Source organism: Aethalodelphis obliquidens, unplaced genomic scaffold, assembly GCF_003676395.1.
Source record: "Aethalodelphis obliquidens isolate GAN/ISIS:26980383/991018 unplaced genomic scaffold, ASM367639v1 scaffold3, whole genome shotgun sequence".
Lineage (NCBI taxonomy): Eukaryota > Metazoa > Chordata > Mammalia > Artiodactyla > Delphinidae > Aethalodelphis > Aethalodelphis obliquidens.
In genome coordinates, this window is record NW_020837947.1 from 25545042 (window position 1) to 25560565 (window position 15524).

A 15524-nucleotide genomic window follows, 5' to 3' on the forward strand; every position below is an offset into this window, starting at 1 on the left:
ACCTCTGGGGACAATGTGTTTCCCTTCCTTTTTTTTCTAGAACAAGTATGAGAGTAACACAAAACACACAGAGAAACTGCAGGCCAAGGACAGAAAGAAATTTCCTCGTACTCATGGTTACAAGGTGGTGCTGTCCCAATGCTAAGGTGGCCACGAGGTCACTGCCCTGCACCCCAGCACACAGCATTAACACAGCAAACAAAACCATCACCAAAGGCTCCAGATTTCCCCGTGACCTTCTCCAATCTCATCCCCGCTCCTTCCCAATCGTCTCTCTAAGGAGGTAGGATACGCAGAAGCATCTACACACTGTGGAGAATGGTTTCTCATCGGAGGGCTGGGAAGTGGCTCTGACCAAAGTTTCACGAGGAAGCGTGAGAGTTTAATGAATTTATTTGCGATGCGACTTCTTCTTTCCAAAATGTGTGGAAAAGGTCGACTCCCCTACTGCGGTAAGGGGTTTGCTGTGTCTATAACATGACCGAAAGCCAGTATGTTATCTCAAGAAGACAGTATAGCAATTTCTGCAGACCAGAAGGAACAGCTTCACTTAAATAACCTTAAAGTTTGCAATAAAATAAATAAAGTGATTACGCAGACACAAGAGTCTGCTGGTGGAGTTCAGGCGGTCTGTGTCTACGAGTCGTGCGTGCCCCTACAACAACCAGAAAATAGGTTATTATTATCAGTCAGTCTTCTTACTTAAACTTCTAGGGCAGCAGCGCAACGTAACAAACAAAATTCCCTCATATGTAACATAAGGGGCCATTATATGTGTAACCAGGTGCACGCTCACCTCAGTTCAAGTTAAGCTTTAGAAGTAAAGACAGTGATAACCAAAAGAGTTACACATCTGCCCACTGAGAATATTCTGGGTCTTACAAGGTGCATATTGTAAAGAGCAGCTGGTGTGCTTTTCACCGTGGACTTGTTCAGTCCCAGCAGCCTCAGCATCACAGTCTGTGGACGTTTTTGCCGTGTCCGTGGGAAAGGAACGAGGCAGGTAGGGCGAAACCGTGAACGACCGGCACTTTGAGCCTGCCCGTTATCCCTGAGCTTCCCGAGCTTCCGGCACAGGGCCTGTGGGCCTCAGCTCCCCATCTCCGAGAAATGCTGATGGAGGGCAGGGGGGCTGGCTCCGAGTTTCCCAGCCCGCCTGACCTGCGTCTTTTCCCTTTTCTCTAAAGATGAGGCAGCAGTCCTGGCACGCGTTCTGAGTCCATGAGGTTCCTGGCCGCCTGCTTGGAAGGAGAGGCGTGGGCTGGAGCCCACACAACCCGCAGCCAGTCACACGCTTTGCTCAGATTCCAGGCCGGTGACCGAGAGCTTCTTTCTTGCCCTGCTCAGAGACGCCCTGGCCCACCGTGCAGGGCCGGACCCTCGGGTGGCACCGGGGCGCTGGGAGCACAGCGCCACGCGGGCTAAGGCTCCAGGTCCCTCCGGGCCGGGGCTGGCCCCCTGGGTCAGGTTAGCCGTACATCTGCTTGAACTGAAAGCACTCGTTGCAGTAGCCATTGCACTTGGCGTTGCCGAAGTGCTCACAGGCGGGGGCCCGGCAGCGCTGCGTGGGGGGCTCCTCAGGGACGGGCTCGGGCCGCCGGGCGCTGGCAGCCACGCGCTGGCCGAGGTGCTGGCACTCCATGCACAGCTCCTGGTTGCAGCAGGCCAGCATGTTCCTGCAGGTGGCCCGCGTGCACTTGGACCAGGAGGTGCTCTGGGTGGCTCGGGGCAAGTCTCTGTGCTGGCTCGCCCTCTGGGTGGAGAGAGCAGAGAGAACCACTGTCACATTCATTGTTCAGGGACCCACATCTCATCTCATCCGACGGTGTGGGTTCTACAAAGGGCTGGGTGTGGTGAAGGGCACCTGCCTGACCAAGCAGACGGCGGGCGGTCTATGGACGGGAGCCTCCAAGGACCTTTCCTCCCCATCCCAAGAAAACAGATCTGGCCCCAGGGAGACCCGGTGGAATCACCATCCCTAACACGGAGGCCGGCAAAGGCTGGCCCAGCTCGCTTCCGTCTGGATTAATACTAAGTTGCCCTCATTTAGACAGATCCCCTACCACCCTCCAACCAGCAGGAGAGGCGTCTATCCATGAATGTTTGCTTTTCTTATATGCCAGTAAGTGGAGGCACCTGGGACGTTCTGCCTTTTCCTTCTATCTCATAATAAGGGGATTACTTAAGAAAGTCGGCACTTCTGCTACAAATCCAAGAAGCCTCTGATCGCCATTTGGCTTTTCGGAGGCTTTAACGGGTTTTATTCCACGGCTGGTTTTATTTGCTTCTTAAAATGAACCTAAAGTAAACTTAGGCCATGAAAATCAATAGGAACTGCTGCGCTTCCAGCCCTGGGGGCCAGGCTGACTTTTCCCCTGGTTTTTCCCTGGAACTCAGCAGGGAGGAAAGCCTGCTTATCACTCTGGCAAGGAGGCGGGGCCCACAGGAGGGGGACGTCCCTCAAGATGTCTCACCAGCTGCTCTTCAGTCCTTTTCGCTTCATGAAATCTCTGGTTCTGAGCTTCGATGAAGCACTTCTGACAGTATCCTTCAAACACACTGCTTCCAAGGGCGCCGCATTCCCTGCCCAGGCAGGGGACAGTGTTCTGGAACCTGGAGGCCGTGGGGCTGGCTTTCCCTGAGGCAGGGACAAAATCTACAAGAGAGCAGAGGCTCATCAGTAACACGTACGGTTCACCAAGTGGACAGATGCTGACGTCAGGGAAAAACAGACAGGTTCCTAATACAGATTAGACCAGCTGCGCTCTACCTACGAGAGCAACCTTTCAGAAACCTAGCAAAATAACCAACAGAAATAATACTATAATAAAAACATCTTTGACTTTACAGATCTCTCCCTTTGGAACAGCCCGCACTGGTCGGTCACAGGAACAGAACAAGCAGAGACATTAAGTGCCCATCCTTCTTTCAAATTTGAGATTTCAAAAACCACAAATGGACTCTTACGACGTCAGTGAAGGCCGCTCTCTTTCCAGCTACCACTCATCAGGTTCTGAATTTTCTCTAGTATGCCAGAGTTTCAAAAGAAGTCTCGTCTAAATTCTACCTTACAAACACTACACCACATGACCTTATAAAAACAAATCCTCTGAACTCTACCCACAGGGCTCTTGCGGGTTTTGGAACATATGCTGTTCTGTGCTTTTGCTTCCAGGTGTGCCGGCAGAGCCACCGTGACTGTCCCCCCCACGCAAGGCACACTCAACGCCACAGCCCTTTCTTGAAGGGGCTCCCTTCTTGAATTTCAGGGGCAAACTGCCTTCTACGAGGGGTTTTGAAATGGGTGAAACCCATCCTCTCACTCACGTTTATTTTCTCTGTACTCGATGAAACACAGCGTGCAGAAGCCTTTGTTCTCTGGAGTCCCAAAGTACATGCAGCCCGCTTTCCTGCACTTGCTTGTCCCCGTCCTGTCCCCTGGAGTCCGTGCGGCCGAGGGGCGGTGGCCAGAGGGAGCCTCGGGCCCGGCTCTGCGGCAGGCGTGCGGAGAGAGGCTCTGCGCGAGCTGTGAGGGGTCAGACTTGGAGCGCTGGTGGCAGGAGAGGGGGCTGCTCGAGCTGAGGTTCGGGGTGGGCTCGGCTGTAGTCCTTTTAAAGCAAGCACTGCAGATCCCATTAAACGTCCTGGTGACGTCCTGGAGGCAGGCTCGGCACTTGCCGGGGTCGAGATGCTGCGCAGGGTCCGAGGGGTGGCCCGCGGGAAGCTGCCGGGCGTTGTGGCATCGCTCGCAGAAGCCATTGTGCTGCACGTTGAGGGTGAAAGGGCAGCCGGGGCTCCTACACTTCATGGCCGTGGTCTCGCTGAACAGGAAGAGGCTGGGTGCTGTCGGAGGGGCTGAGTGGGGACCCCCGGCGGGCTCCTCGGGGCTCCAGGCCTCCCCCCGGGAGGCCCCGAGCACCAGGCGGGGCAGCGCCTCAGGGCCCGGCTTGGAGTTGGGCTTTGGGGCTTTGGTTTGTTTCTTGTGCCGCCTCTCCGAGCACTCGTGGCACAAAGGCTGGGTGTTCACGGACATGAAGAAAGGGCAGTTGGGCGTTTCGCATTTGATGTCCATGAGAGAAAGCTGGGGGACGGAAGGTTCCAAAGGATTCTGGGGGTGCGTGTCTCTCCGCCCCTGCTCATTGTTTTCCTGCCACTTCTTGTACTCGTGCTGGACAAGTTCAAAGTAATCATCTACCAGGTTTATTTCTTTGGGTAAGTTAGCTTCATCCAACCTAAAGACCAAAAGGAAAAAAAAACATGAGACTACACACACACACACACACACACACACACACAACTTTACACCACTAGATCATAGAGCAAACTTTTAAAATGTGGACTGCGGTAATAACTTCATAACCATTCACTGAAATGCAGCCTATGATGAAGACTTTGCACCTCTAACGTAACACAGTCCAATACTGTTGAGAAGACGTCATTATTCTGAGAATCAGTCTTATTTAATTAATTTTGGCCCAGCCCAAATTATAGATAGTTCTAAAGAAAGGGCTACTCAGGGGCTGCTTCTACACTTAATTACCCTCTTCCTCTTTGAAAAAGTCACTTTTACTTTCTAACTTCTCAGAGACCAAATTTCTAGTGAAATGTTATTCAAGGTATTCATTTGGGATGAGCTTACTTTATAGTACAAACTACCTTGTAATGTGTCTGTATTTTTCTTTATCAATTTACTTTATTAATTTTTAAACGTGCACCTGGTCTCTATTAGCGGAACTGCCACGAGCAGTAACTAAGAGGCAGACACACCATCAGGCGTTACATACTAACTTCTGACTCTATAATTTGTTCATCTCCACTTTGAGAAACCGATTCTCTTAGGCCTTCTTGGTCGTGTGCATTTCAAAGTTCTAGGAAATGGGCATCTCTTTATCATCAAGCCAGTGTTTACAATTTTGATACCTGTACAACCTGTACTCTGGGTCTCTCCTCCCCGCCCCATGCGGCCAAGTCACGTGCCTGCCACATAAACACATTCTACAGCGCAGTCTGCGTCTGGTGTGTCTGCCTTACCCAGAAGCCAGGAGAATGAGTGTTTTATCTCTAAGAATTTTCGCTTGCTAGTCTAGCACTAGGACAATTAAAAAAAAAAAAAAAACCCATCCTCGATGTGAACGCACTTTTTAAAGCCACAGGGCTGACACTCAGCAACCAGATATGCAGAAAAATCATTTTGGATAAATTACTTGTTCCCATTTGAAACCCAAGTTAGTGCTCCCTGAAGTGATGGTCTCTGACTCACACACAAGCCCCTAAACTTGTTTCACGCTGGAGGAAACCAGCTTCAAATAACTTTACTGTTGGTCTTTGGGGTAGCAGCAGCTTAAAGATGACAAGGCATAGAGCGAAAAACAAACTGCTTACTTTGCAGCGTTAATTATATGGGTGGTGCCGTGGTCCCAGCCTTGAACAGGGATTTCCATCACCATCAGGTACTCTTTCAGGAGCTTTTCCTTCATCTCATTCTCAGGATCTGTCAAAAAGTGAACTTTTAAGTCTTCGAATCTTCCTCTCTCTCTGTTAACAAGTGGAACAGCTCGGATTTCTGAGGGAAAAAAATAACACATCAGCAAAATATGATTCTACTAAATGAGATTATGTATGAGGCCATATATATAACAACTACATTTTGAAAATGCAGAAAGGATACAATTACAGAGGGGAAAAGTATTATCTAGCCACAAAATCAAATGGGGAAACAAACTGTACTAAACTCTAATAAAAAACACACGGTTGGGACTTCCCTGGTGGTGCAGTGGATGAAAATCCGCCTGCCAATGCAGGGGACACGGGTTCGAGCCCTGGTCCGGGAAGATCCCACATGCCGCGGAGCAACTAAGCCCGTGCGCCACAACTACTGAGCTTGCGCTCTAGAGCCTACGAGCCACAACTACTGAGCCCACGCACCTAGAGCCCGTGTTCCGCAACAAGAGAAGCCACCGCAATGAGAAGCCCGCGCACCGCAGCGAAGACCGAATGCGGCCAAAAATAAATAAAATTTAAAAAACCCAAAAAACCCCCACACGGTTTCCAGGACGCCCACAGCACATTAAGCAGCCTGGAGGCAGGAGGTCTTACTGGTCAAATCCCACACTCAGAACCAGATCGACCTGGGTTCGAGTCCTGACTTTGCTACCACCCATCTCTGTGACATCAGGTAAGTTATTTAACTTCTCTGAGCTTCAAGCGCCTCATCTGTACTATAAGGTTACTGCATCCACAGGGATGCCGTGAAGATGAAATGAAATAAAATAATGTACCTAAGCATTTGTAAAGTGCCTTATTAGTTCCTCATTAAGCTATTACAATAATACCTAACCTGCCAGACATTTACCTGCCCCATGCCAGGCACTGTATTACGGGGCTAATTAAGAAATGGTAGCAGTAATATACATTATCTCCTACTTGCCACTAACATGCTGAAAGTGCTTCCCAAACTATAGACAAAAAGTTGGGGGCGCATTACGATGACTGCTATTCCATCACTGTTGCTAAACAGCTGACAGAACACTGTATTTAGATAAAACTAATATACTTAAATGAGACTTTCAATAAGGAGCAAAAGAGCAAACCCTGATGTTCAGGAGGAACGGGGTGTACCAGTATCTACCAGCAAGTACAAACGTGAATAGATGCTCAGTTTTCTTACCAGGTCCACTGTCCTTCATGGTCACCAGGGGTACAAAGTGTTGGCTGTCGTAGCCGAGAATGATGGGGTATCTGTAGCATTCCTGGGCAGGCCAATGGAGAGGCAAGTAAATTCCGCCCACCTTCAAAGGAGCGAAATTGGAACCCGATTCCAAACTTCTCAACATTTTGTCTGTTTAAGGAAAGAGAAAGAAAAGATAAGGCCCTCCGTGGCTTTCATCAGATTCCATTTAACTACGGTCTCCTGTAACTTTGGTAGCATGGGTTTTCCTAAGAGGTAAAGCACTAAAGCTGAAAAGCACTTAAATACAGATAAGCCATCAGCAGGCATCTCACCTGAAATGACAATGATCGGCCTTCTGAGGATGTTGCAAAGGACGAATATGTGTATTTCTTCCAGTGAATTATACTGAAGTCCACTGCGGGCCACTGGTACGTCCGTGGATGCCATTTTGACAAGGCTGTCCCATTCATCAGTCCAATTCTAAGGGGACAGAAAAGAAATCACTGAATGTACTCTGCACTAAAAAACAATTCTGGCTTCACTCTATAATTTATCACTTGTATCCCTCGGCTTACTTTTACCCTTTCTTGAAATTATCATTTAAACGATCACCCTTTTGTCCCCACTTTGGTTTTCTTCCCTTACTTTTTTCTACTACAAGGCAAACTCAGAAGTAGGGGAGGATGGGGACAGCACCTGCTTTCAAAAAAATCCCTGATGAGGCATAATGTCAACGCTCCTCATCCAAATGTGCACAAAAATCCCAAACTTGTGACTGAAAATGGGGAGGCGCCTGTCTGAATCTGATGGGCTGGCTCAGTAAAGCACGAGAAGGGCAATCAAACTGAAAACCAGCGAAAACGCCACAGGGAAGCCCGAGATCAGAAAGATCATTCGAAAATGACTCCCCAGCTGGGAAGCTGCTGCCCTGGAGCCTCCCAGCAGTGACAAGAGCCTCAGGTCCATCCCACAGGAGGTTTCTGGTGTTTTCCATTGACTCTGCTTTGCCAGGTTCATGTGACCCGGCAAATCACATGCTCCTTGAGAGCAGGCACTGGCCGAAGGTACTGTTTTGCCACCATGGAGCTCTGTCAATAGATGCTGGATGAGGAAACACAACATACCCGGGTATCGTAGCAAAGCCCCGTTTCCACGAATTCCTGAGACTTCAGAGACTCCAGCTGCCAGCGGAATTTAAAGTTGCGGGTGTCCGTCTCCTTGAGGGTGCTGAAGAGCGCCTTCCTCAGGACCAAGTCTGTGTCCTGAACACCCCACATGTACTGGGAAGCAGCGTGCATGAGGCAGTTTCCGTCACCTGAGGACAGAAGGGAAGCCAATTCAAGCAACCTACATCTAAGGCCTAGCAGGGGTTTACAGAATAAACTAGCCTTACGGCTACCATGCGGGGACCCAATAGCGCTTGTGAGAAACGCCAGTGGTTTAATGTCTTAGTCGAAGGGCCAACTGGTAACATTTCACAAGGTGATGACAGCTTTAACGAAAAAAACATATATCATTCTTTTAACTCTCATTTTGAATGAATGACACTAACAGAGCCAAGGAACCAGGGAGTGAGAGCCAGGAGCCCTTGGTTCCAGCCTGGCTCTGCCCTAACTAGTTTAGGTGACCTTGGGGGGAAATTCCTTAACCTCTCAGTATTTTTCCTCTTTGGAAATGAGGACATTGGATTATGATCTCTGAAATCCATTCCTTTCTAACATGCCTTGCTTTTCTGGCTAAGACGCTGGCACTATTGCTCTCTGACTCTGAGAGAGAACCCCCAGGGTAACATGCTCAAACCAGGAAGCTGGTCTGGCTCCATTTAGTAGACAGGGACAGCCTGGCCATGACTCAGTGGTACATGACTTGACCATCCCACCACAGCCTTTGGGGCCTGGGAGCTTCCTCTCCTGGTCTGTAAAGTGGGAGTGAGAAGACTGAATTACCTACTGCCTGCCCACCCCACCCCCAGAAATGCCTTGTGTGAACCCGCCTGTTAGCAATTAGAGTCCTTTTTCAGAGTTTAAAGAGGGCCTCGATGTCTACATTTGAAAATAATTCAGTGTTTAGGGCTGGCACTTGAAGAATTTTGAGGTTTTTGAGAAAAAGATAGGTCTAATTTTATTCTGTCACTTTGTTACTTTTATAGGTTAAAATCCACAATTCATGAGACTGCATTGCTTTTTGAACTCCAAAGAATAAACATTTTGGAGGTCTGTTTAATATTAAAAAAGTTAACTCCTTAGTCTCTTTTGGGAAGTGCATAATTGTTTTTATAAAGAAAAGTTCAATCGTGTTCTTACATTGTTCTATGGGGCAATAAAGCTATTTGAAATTTTATCAAGTCTTAATTATAGTCAACTGTAAACAACAACAACAACAACCCCTCAAAAATGTATCCACAGCCAGTATCCGTTCAATTTACACACTTAGAAAAACTAGCTAAATAAACATTCAAACCAATGAACCAAAAAGATCGCTCAAGGCTTGTGTCTTGGCAGAAATGTAGCAACAACTGCATTCTGTTGAAATTTCCCCTTTGCAAAATCTAGAGCAAAGATAAGGCTTTTTTTCTTCTTGTGCTTACTTTCAGTTCTTTATTGAGATGCACCAGCATAAAATTCCCTAAGTAACATCTGGAATTCCCCAGCGCTAAGTTATTTGACTAGCAATTGAGCAACAGCTATTGTACTTTTTGTTCTGGTGTGTAGACATTTAAAGTGCGAAGTGCACCCTGGACTTTCCAAGTGGGTGTGGTCAGGGTGAGCTGGAATAGGGCTACTCATTATACAAGTGAAATCGCTGCAGCCAATAGACGTTGGAATTTTTCACATGAAGTTTCAATTTTATGCCACCTACTCCCTTCCTCATTCACCACAGTCTCATATCCTCAAATGCAAACTTGTGAATCACCCCCTCCCCAAACAGACCATTGACTTTGTAGAGCCCTCCTATAGGGGGAAGGCTTAAAAAAAAAGTGCTAATAAAAATCAGAGAGGAAAAGTCATTTGTTTCCTTCCTTCCCCTAAATATCTTTTCTTCCTTTTCCAGAATTGTAAGGAATTTTTTTTTCAAGTGGTGAAATAAAAGGATTCTGAGCCTAAAAATCCTTACTTCTCAGAAAATGATATCAGAATGCGCTTGCTTTTGTAGTTTTGTTTGTAGTGTGAATCCTTGATTTAAATGACCTATCTTTGCAAAACCAGTATTTACTTTTTATAATCAATTTTTTCTCTTAAGGCACCAGAGCAAGTTAACCCTAAAATCTCAGTTCAGTTCATGATAATAGGGTTTTTCTCTTTCCACCACATTTCTAATTTGGCAGAATCTCTTCTTTCCAACTTTCCCACATCTTTTTGTAACCAAATGGGAGAGTTAAAACCACAAACTGTCTGGAACATAAACCCCTTGATGATGACTTCACATAATTAACTACTTCTAAGCATCACTTGACTTAATGCCAAGAACAACATAAATACTACATAGCCCCAGTTTTCTTTCTATGTTTCTAAGAATCTATGCTTCAAAAATAAAAGCAAGATGTTAAGGTGATGCTAACTCCCAGAACCAAAGGAAAAAAACATGTCCCTCAATCGTGCAAGTTACCCAAGTCAAAAATGGCCAAAGTGAATGTACCAGTTTATTTAAGTTGATGTTCTTATCCTCTCACTGTCAACAAGGATGTACTAATTTTGCCCTTCGACATATTATTTTGATCGGGATGGTTTACGATTGTCACTGATCTAAGGCCAGGAGCCTTTTGAGAAAAAGGCCTTACTTAAGACTGTAAGCAGTCTACTTGCTTCTTGTAATGATTCGCTACATTTATAAAGTAGAATTTTGTATCTGCATGAAACAGTATGCTCGAATGTTTCTGTGATGTGCATACTCTTGCTTAAAGGAAATAAACAAAAGACAAAACAGTAAAGCTTAGAACAGGAAACACCTACTAGTCATAAACGGCCATTGGGTAGACAGTCACAGACAGCAAGAAATGCAGTACAGTACTAGGAATCCCAAAAACACCATGAAGTAGAGGTCTAAAACCTGCACTAAAAATCTCAAGTATCTTTCTAGTTCGTATCATGGGACTGTGGGCAACAGAACCCAGGTAAGGGAGGAGCTGACAACAGTCACTGGTTAACCCATAAAATGTGTCACTGATTCAAGAAGTGTAAGGCCATCATCACAAGCATTTTCTAATGACAGTGGGAAACGCCACCAGTTTTCACACAATGCTTCTCTTTTGAACTTAAAGCCTTTTGATATTTCCATTACTGGCTAGGGAAGGGTATTTCACAGATGATTAAACAGTTGCAAGAATTACATACAGAAGTCATACATACATACCATACAGATATACTTAATAGGTGCATGGTGTCTAGAAATGCATTCTTAAAGCCTCAGTGCGCTCTGCTGTCTAACATACACTAGAAAATATCCTTAATTAAAATATTCACAAAAGAAGCTTGCTTTCGTTACGTGCCCCGTATAGAATCTCTATACTAAGGTACCTGCGGCCTTAAGAGATTCGATTTGGACTGGTGCTATTACCTTCTAATAAATGGGCACCCAGCCCGGTGGGAGCTACCCCGGCCCCCAGACAAAAGCAGGTCTTACCATTTGTTTTCAGCGCCACAAGCTTCCTGACTTCTCGGCACCAGTTGAGCTTCTTCTGGCTTTCCAGGGAGGCCTGGATGTTTCTGTCGATGAGAGCATTGTGGATGATCTCCCGAAACTGTGGACAAAACTGGCAAGTCCTGAACATTTCCAGCGTGTACCGGTGCATGGATTTAAAATGGTGAATGATTCCATTGGTAGGTTTAAAAATATCTTCTGGAGTTCTCTCTCTTATCTTCACAGCTTTCCGCATATTGCTCAAATACAAAGCCAGAGGAAGGAGTTGCTCACCCATGGTGCTCTCCAACACCTGAAGAGGAGGGAAAGAAAACCCCATGCCGTTAGCTCGGCTTTGATATGACTCCTATATACCTGCCTGCAGGAAACCCCAGTGTTTGATCTTGTCATTACCCTAAGTGGTAGGCAAAAGATCTTAGTCACCTCTACTCCCAGGATACTAGCTGGCCCCAAAGATGAACTCACACCGGACTGTTTTAAGTTACATCACTTTTAAAGATTAGTCTAAACAAGAGAAGGAAGGCGGGGAGTGGGCAACGAGGAGGAGGGGAATAACCCATGTTTTCAGTAACATCTGTCAGGGAGCCATGCCTGTCTGTCAGCAACAGGTATGGTGCCTCGTAACCGACTGAAAATCCCACTCCATCCTGATGCTGCTCTGGGGCAGCCACTGGATTTGAGGCACCCTGAATGCCAGTTACAGGCACAATGTAGTCCTGACAAGTCTGGCTCCTTTCCTAACAGCACCACCAAGCAACCCTCGCTCTTAGGCAAAGTCTTGATTTACCTCTTTCAAGCACTCCCTCCCTATACTGGAAAGACAATAAATATTTTGCGAAAAATCCTGCAATTTTATGCTGCCACCTAGGCTGTTGATTGGACTCTTCTCTTTAGTCCCCAAAAGAAATATTTATAAAGCGTATACTTGTAAAATGTATTGTAATATACAAAAAGTTAAACTGAATGTTTTATAACCAACAAAAAAGCTTATTCCCAGCAAGATGTTTTGCAATTTTAAGAGCAAACAGTCAGCGGTCTTTCAGAACCTCTCCACTGAACTTAACAACATCAGAATAAAAAATAGAATAATGATAACAATAACAATAATAGAATAATAAACTCTATACTTCCAAGAGCAGATATTAGAAGTACAGAATTATATTCTATATAATTACAGAATTAACTGTATTACTTCAACTCAACCGTTAACCAAATTTTATTATCGTCCTCCAGGTACCAACACTCAGATGGATTTTGCACCCTGTCTTCACCCTGAAATCTTCAAGCATAATTGACTGGTGGAAAGAAATAAAAGTCTGGAAGCAGACAAGGAAAGAAGTTTCAGCCAGAGGGACCACTCAGGACAAATGAAAGAGGAGGGGGGCAAACCCCAGCATCTCCAACCCATGCCAACAGCATGGAATGATGGAATGATGTAACGTGGGATCTTTACAGAGCAGAGCTTTGTGGAGAGCCAGCTCACATTCACTGGCCCTTAGTAGGGTGCCTTGCCATCCATCCTAATTTCCAAGATGAAGACAAAGACATTTTCAGAGCACGAAGAGAGCCCCTAGGAAGTTTCACTGCATTTGTTAATCCCACTCTTGTGTCATACTCTTTACCGGGGCAAGCCTCTAGCTGAGAAAGAAGTTAAACCAATGTAAGAGGGAGAAGAAACCTAGATTACAGAGAAGCCAGTCCTGGTGGGTCTCAGCTCTCTCAAAGTCATTGATAAAATGGTCTAAATTCTCACGGGCCGCTACAAGACTCTGAGGTTGCTTCTGAGGAGTCTTCTGGTGGTGAATTTAGCTCAGGATTCCTTATCTGATAGCTGGACGATGCCTGGAAGAAGTCATTCTCTGGGTCAAATGGTAATCTCTGCTTTGATGTCAGATATTCCTTGCAGGTGGATTTGGGCAAAATCATGGCAGGACCACAGACACAACGAAGGGATAAAAAGATCACACACACATCCCCTTGGTGGCATGCAAATGCCTCTTTCACGATGTCATTCATTTGTCCATCCGTCACTCAACAGGCACTGCCTGACCACACACTTCTACTGCCTGACCATCAGCTTGATGCTGAGGGTAAAGATAAAGACGACCTTATTCCCCGGCTTGAAATCACATGACCACCTTAGTCGCCATCTACGGCAACTGCAGGACTGGTCCTGCTCAGGTAGGACCCACACCATCCAGGGGCAGGGCTTTGCTGAGAAGCCCGGTCCTCCAACACCCGCCCCTTGGTAATCTCAGAACACCACTCCTGTGGTTGCAGAGTGCCTGCTGCCCTCACAAGGAAACAGGCAAGAGGAAGATTTCAAACAAGCTAGTTGTAGCCTCTTTTTTGCTTTTTTGACTCTTCTTTTATCTTCTTCTTCACCTAAGATCTTTCAGCAAAGTTCTCAAATAGTGAGAGCTGGAACCATAGGCAAGACATGCAAATGTCAATATTTGATAGTCCGGTGTCACCTCACTCATAGGTTCAGCCTCGCATGGCCTGCAGAATTGCCTCCTTAAAAGAGATCAAAACCCACTGCCCAACTGCCTAGGACTTGGACTTCTCCATACTTAAGATTAAAGAATAATCTGACCTGTGATAAAGAATTTCTGAGCTATGATTGCAATGTCCTTATATGCAAAGACATACAATATTACCCGTAACATTTCTTTCATGTTTGTTACCTCATTGGCTTTTTATCAACAAATATCGACTTTTTAGAAAGTACCCCTCCAAAAATTCAAAAATTGTACAAAGAATTGGAAAAAAAAAAAATAAAGAAGCACTTTAGACCACCAAGACTGAAGCAGTAACTGGCTGTTTAATACTCTGGGACATTAGGGCTGTGGTCCAGAAGACCCTGAAACACTGGTTCTCTCAGAAGGCTGCCCTGAGATACTTGACCAGAGCAGCTTTCCAAGGAAAGAAGATCAGAGGCAGGGAGAACTGAAAACAAAGCGGTCTCAGCAAGTTCTGAGCTCCTTCCTTACTTAATACCACGGCTTTCCTGACGGGCCAGGTGGCAGGATGTGGGACGACCCCGACTGACAAAGACAGTCTGACTGGGGGATAGGGGCCTGCAGATGCTCTAAACTGGAGCCCCCAAAGGCAGGCCGACCACCCACTGCTACACGCATACTTCTCTGACACTGCTTAACTCTCAGTGTCTGCAAGCCGTCCCCGGGAAGTTGAGTTGACCTGGCTCCCCGCCCCCTGGGTTTTGCTGCCCCTGAGACATGCCACACCTTCGGGCTGGTGCTACAACAATCTGGAAAGAGGCCACAGCAGTTTGCAAGGGCTACGTAGCCGTAAGCATGCAGAGCTTGATTCCAAAAAAGACAAGCCAAAGAGCAAAGCACCAATGACCACCCGCGACCAAGCGGCCCCGGGGGCGACTCTCCCCGCAGGCAGCTGCCTTTCAAGTTCTCTGCATTATCTGCAAGAAACAGCTGGCTGGATCCTTGAATCCCGGCTGTCACCCTAACATCTGGCGCGGCCCCCTCAACTCTCAGCAGTTCAGAACCTACAACGGGTACAAACGGCCAACAAACTCCCCTCTGGAACCGCTGCAAAACCAAGGCCAGGTCGACGGAGCCAGCCCGCGGGTCGCTGCCAAACTCGCACCCGCAGCCCTTGCCGGGGGAGACGGCACAGGGACACGGGGGTTACCTCTTCGGGACACGCGATCCTCTGCAGAAACTCCAAGTCCAGGTCAGGATAGGCGTGCGCCGCCGGCTGGGGTCACGGTCGGGGTCGGGGCTAGGTGGAGGCGGCGCCCCATGGACGCCCTGCTCGGGGTTAGTTCGCGGGCCGGTCCGGGGGTGCGGATCTCTGCTGCCGCCGCCGCCGCTGCCGCCGCAGTTTCCCCGGCGGCCGCTCTTGCCGCTCCGCCCCCGCGGCCCCTAGCTCGTTGCACTTGGCCGCCGCCAAGGCTGCAGACTGCCAGTTCTCTTTTTTCCCTTTCTGTTTTACCGCCCGCGGACAGCTGGGGATTTCCACGCAGGGACTTTCCAGGCACGTGACGCGGGCCGGGCGCCCGAAGCCGGTGGTCTCCTGCCGCTAGGGGGCGCAGGAGACGCGGGAGGCCCGATGCGCTCCGCCCCGCCCCGTCCCCGCCCCGCCCCGCCTCGCCAGACGCCCGAGAAACTCCTGCGCCCCGCCCCGGGGTGTCCCCGCGTGAGTCACCTGGGCATTTCGGAAGCTGGACTCAACG

General features: G+C 47.6%; 1 protein-coding gene across 1 annotated transcript; it reads right to left on the reverse strand.

Moving 5' to 3' along the window:
- Positions 1–965: 965 nt before the first annotated feature.
- On the reverse strand, positions 966–15290 carry TNFAIP3 (TNF alpha induced protein 3). Its single transcript, XM_027085371.1, has 9 exons — positions 14981–15290; positions 11291–11600; positions 7795–7985; positions 7003–7150; positions 6668–6838; positions 5383–5563; positions 3328–4232; positions 2475–2656; positions 966–1753 (listed from the first exon to the last, which is right to left on the reverse strand). Exons 2-9 carry the CDS (start codon positions 11583–11585, stop codon positions 1469–1471), a joined length of 2358 nt encoding a protein of 785 aa, XP_026941172.1. The 5' UTR covers positions 11586–11600; positions 14981–15290; the 3' UTR covers positions 966–1468.
- Between the last annotated feature and the right edge of the window lie 234 nt (positions 15291–15524).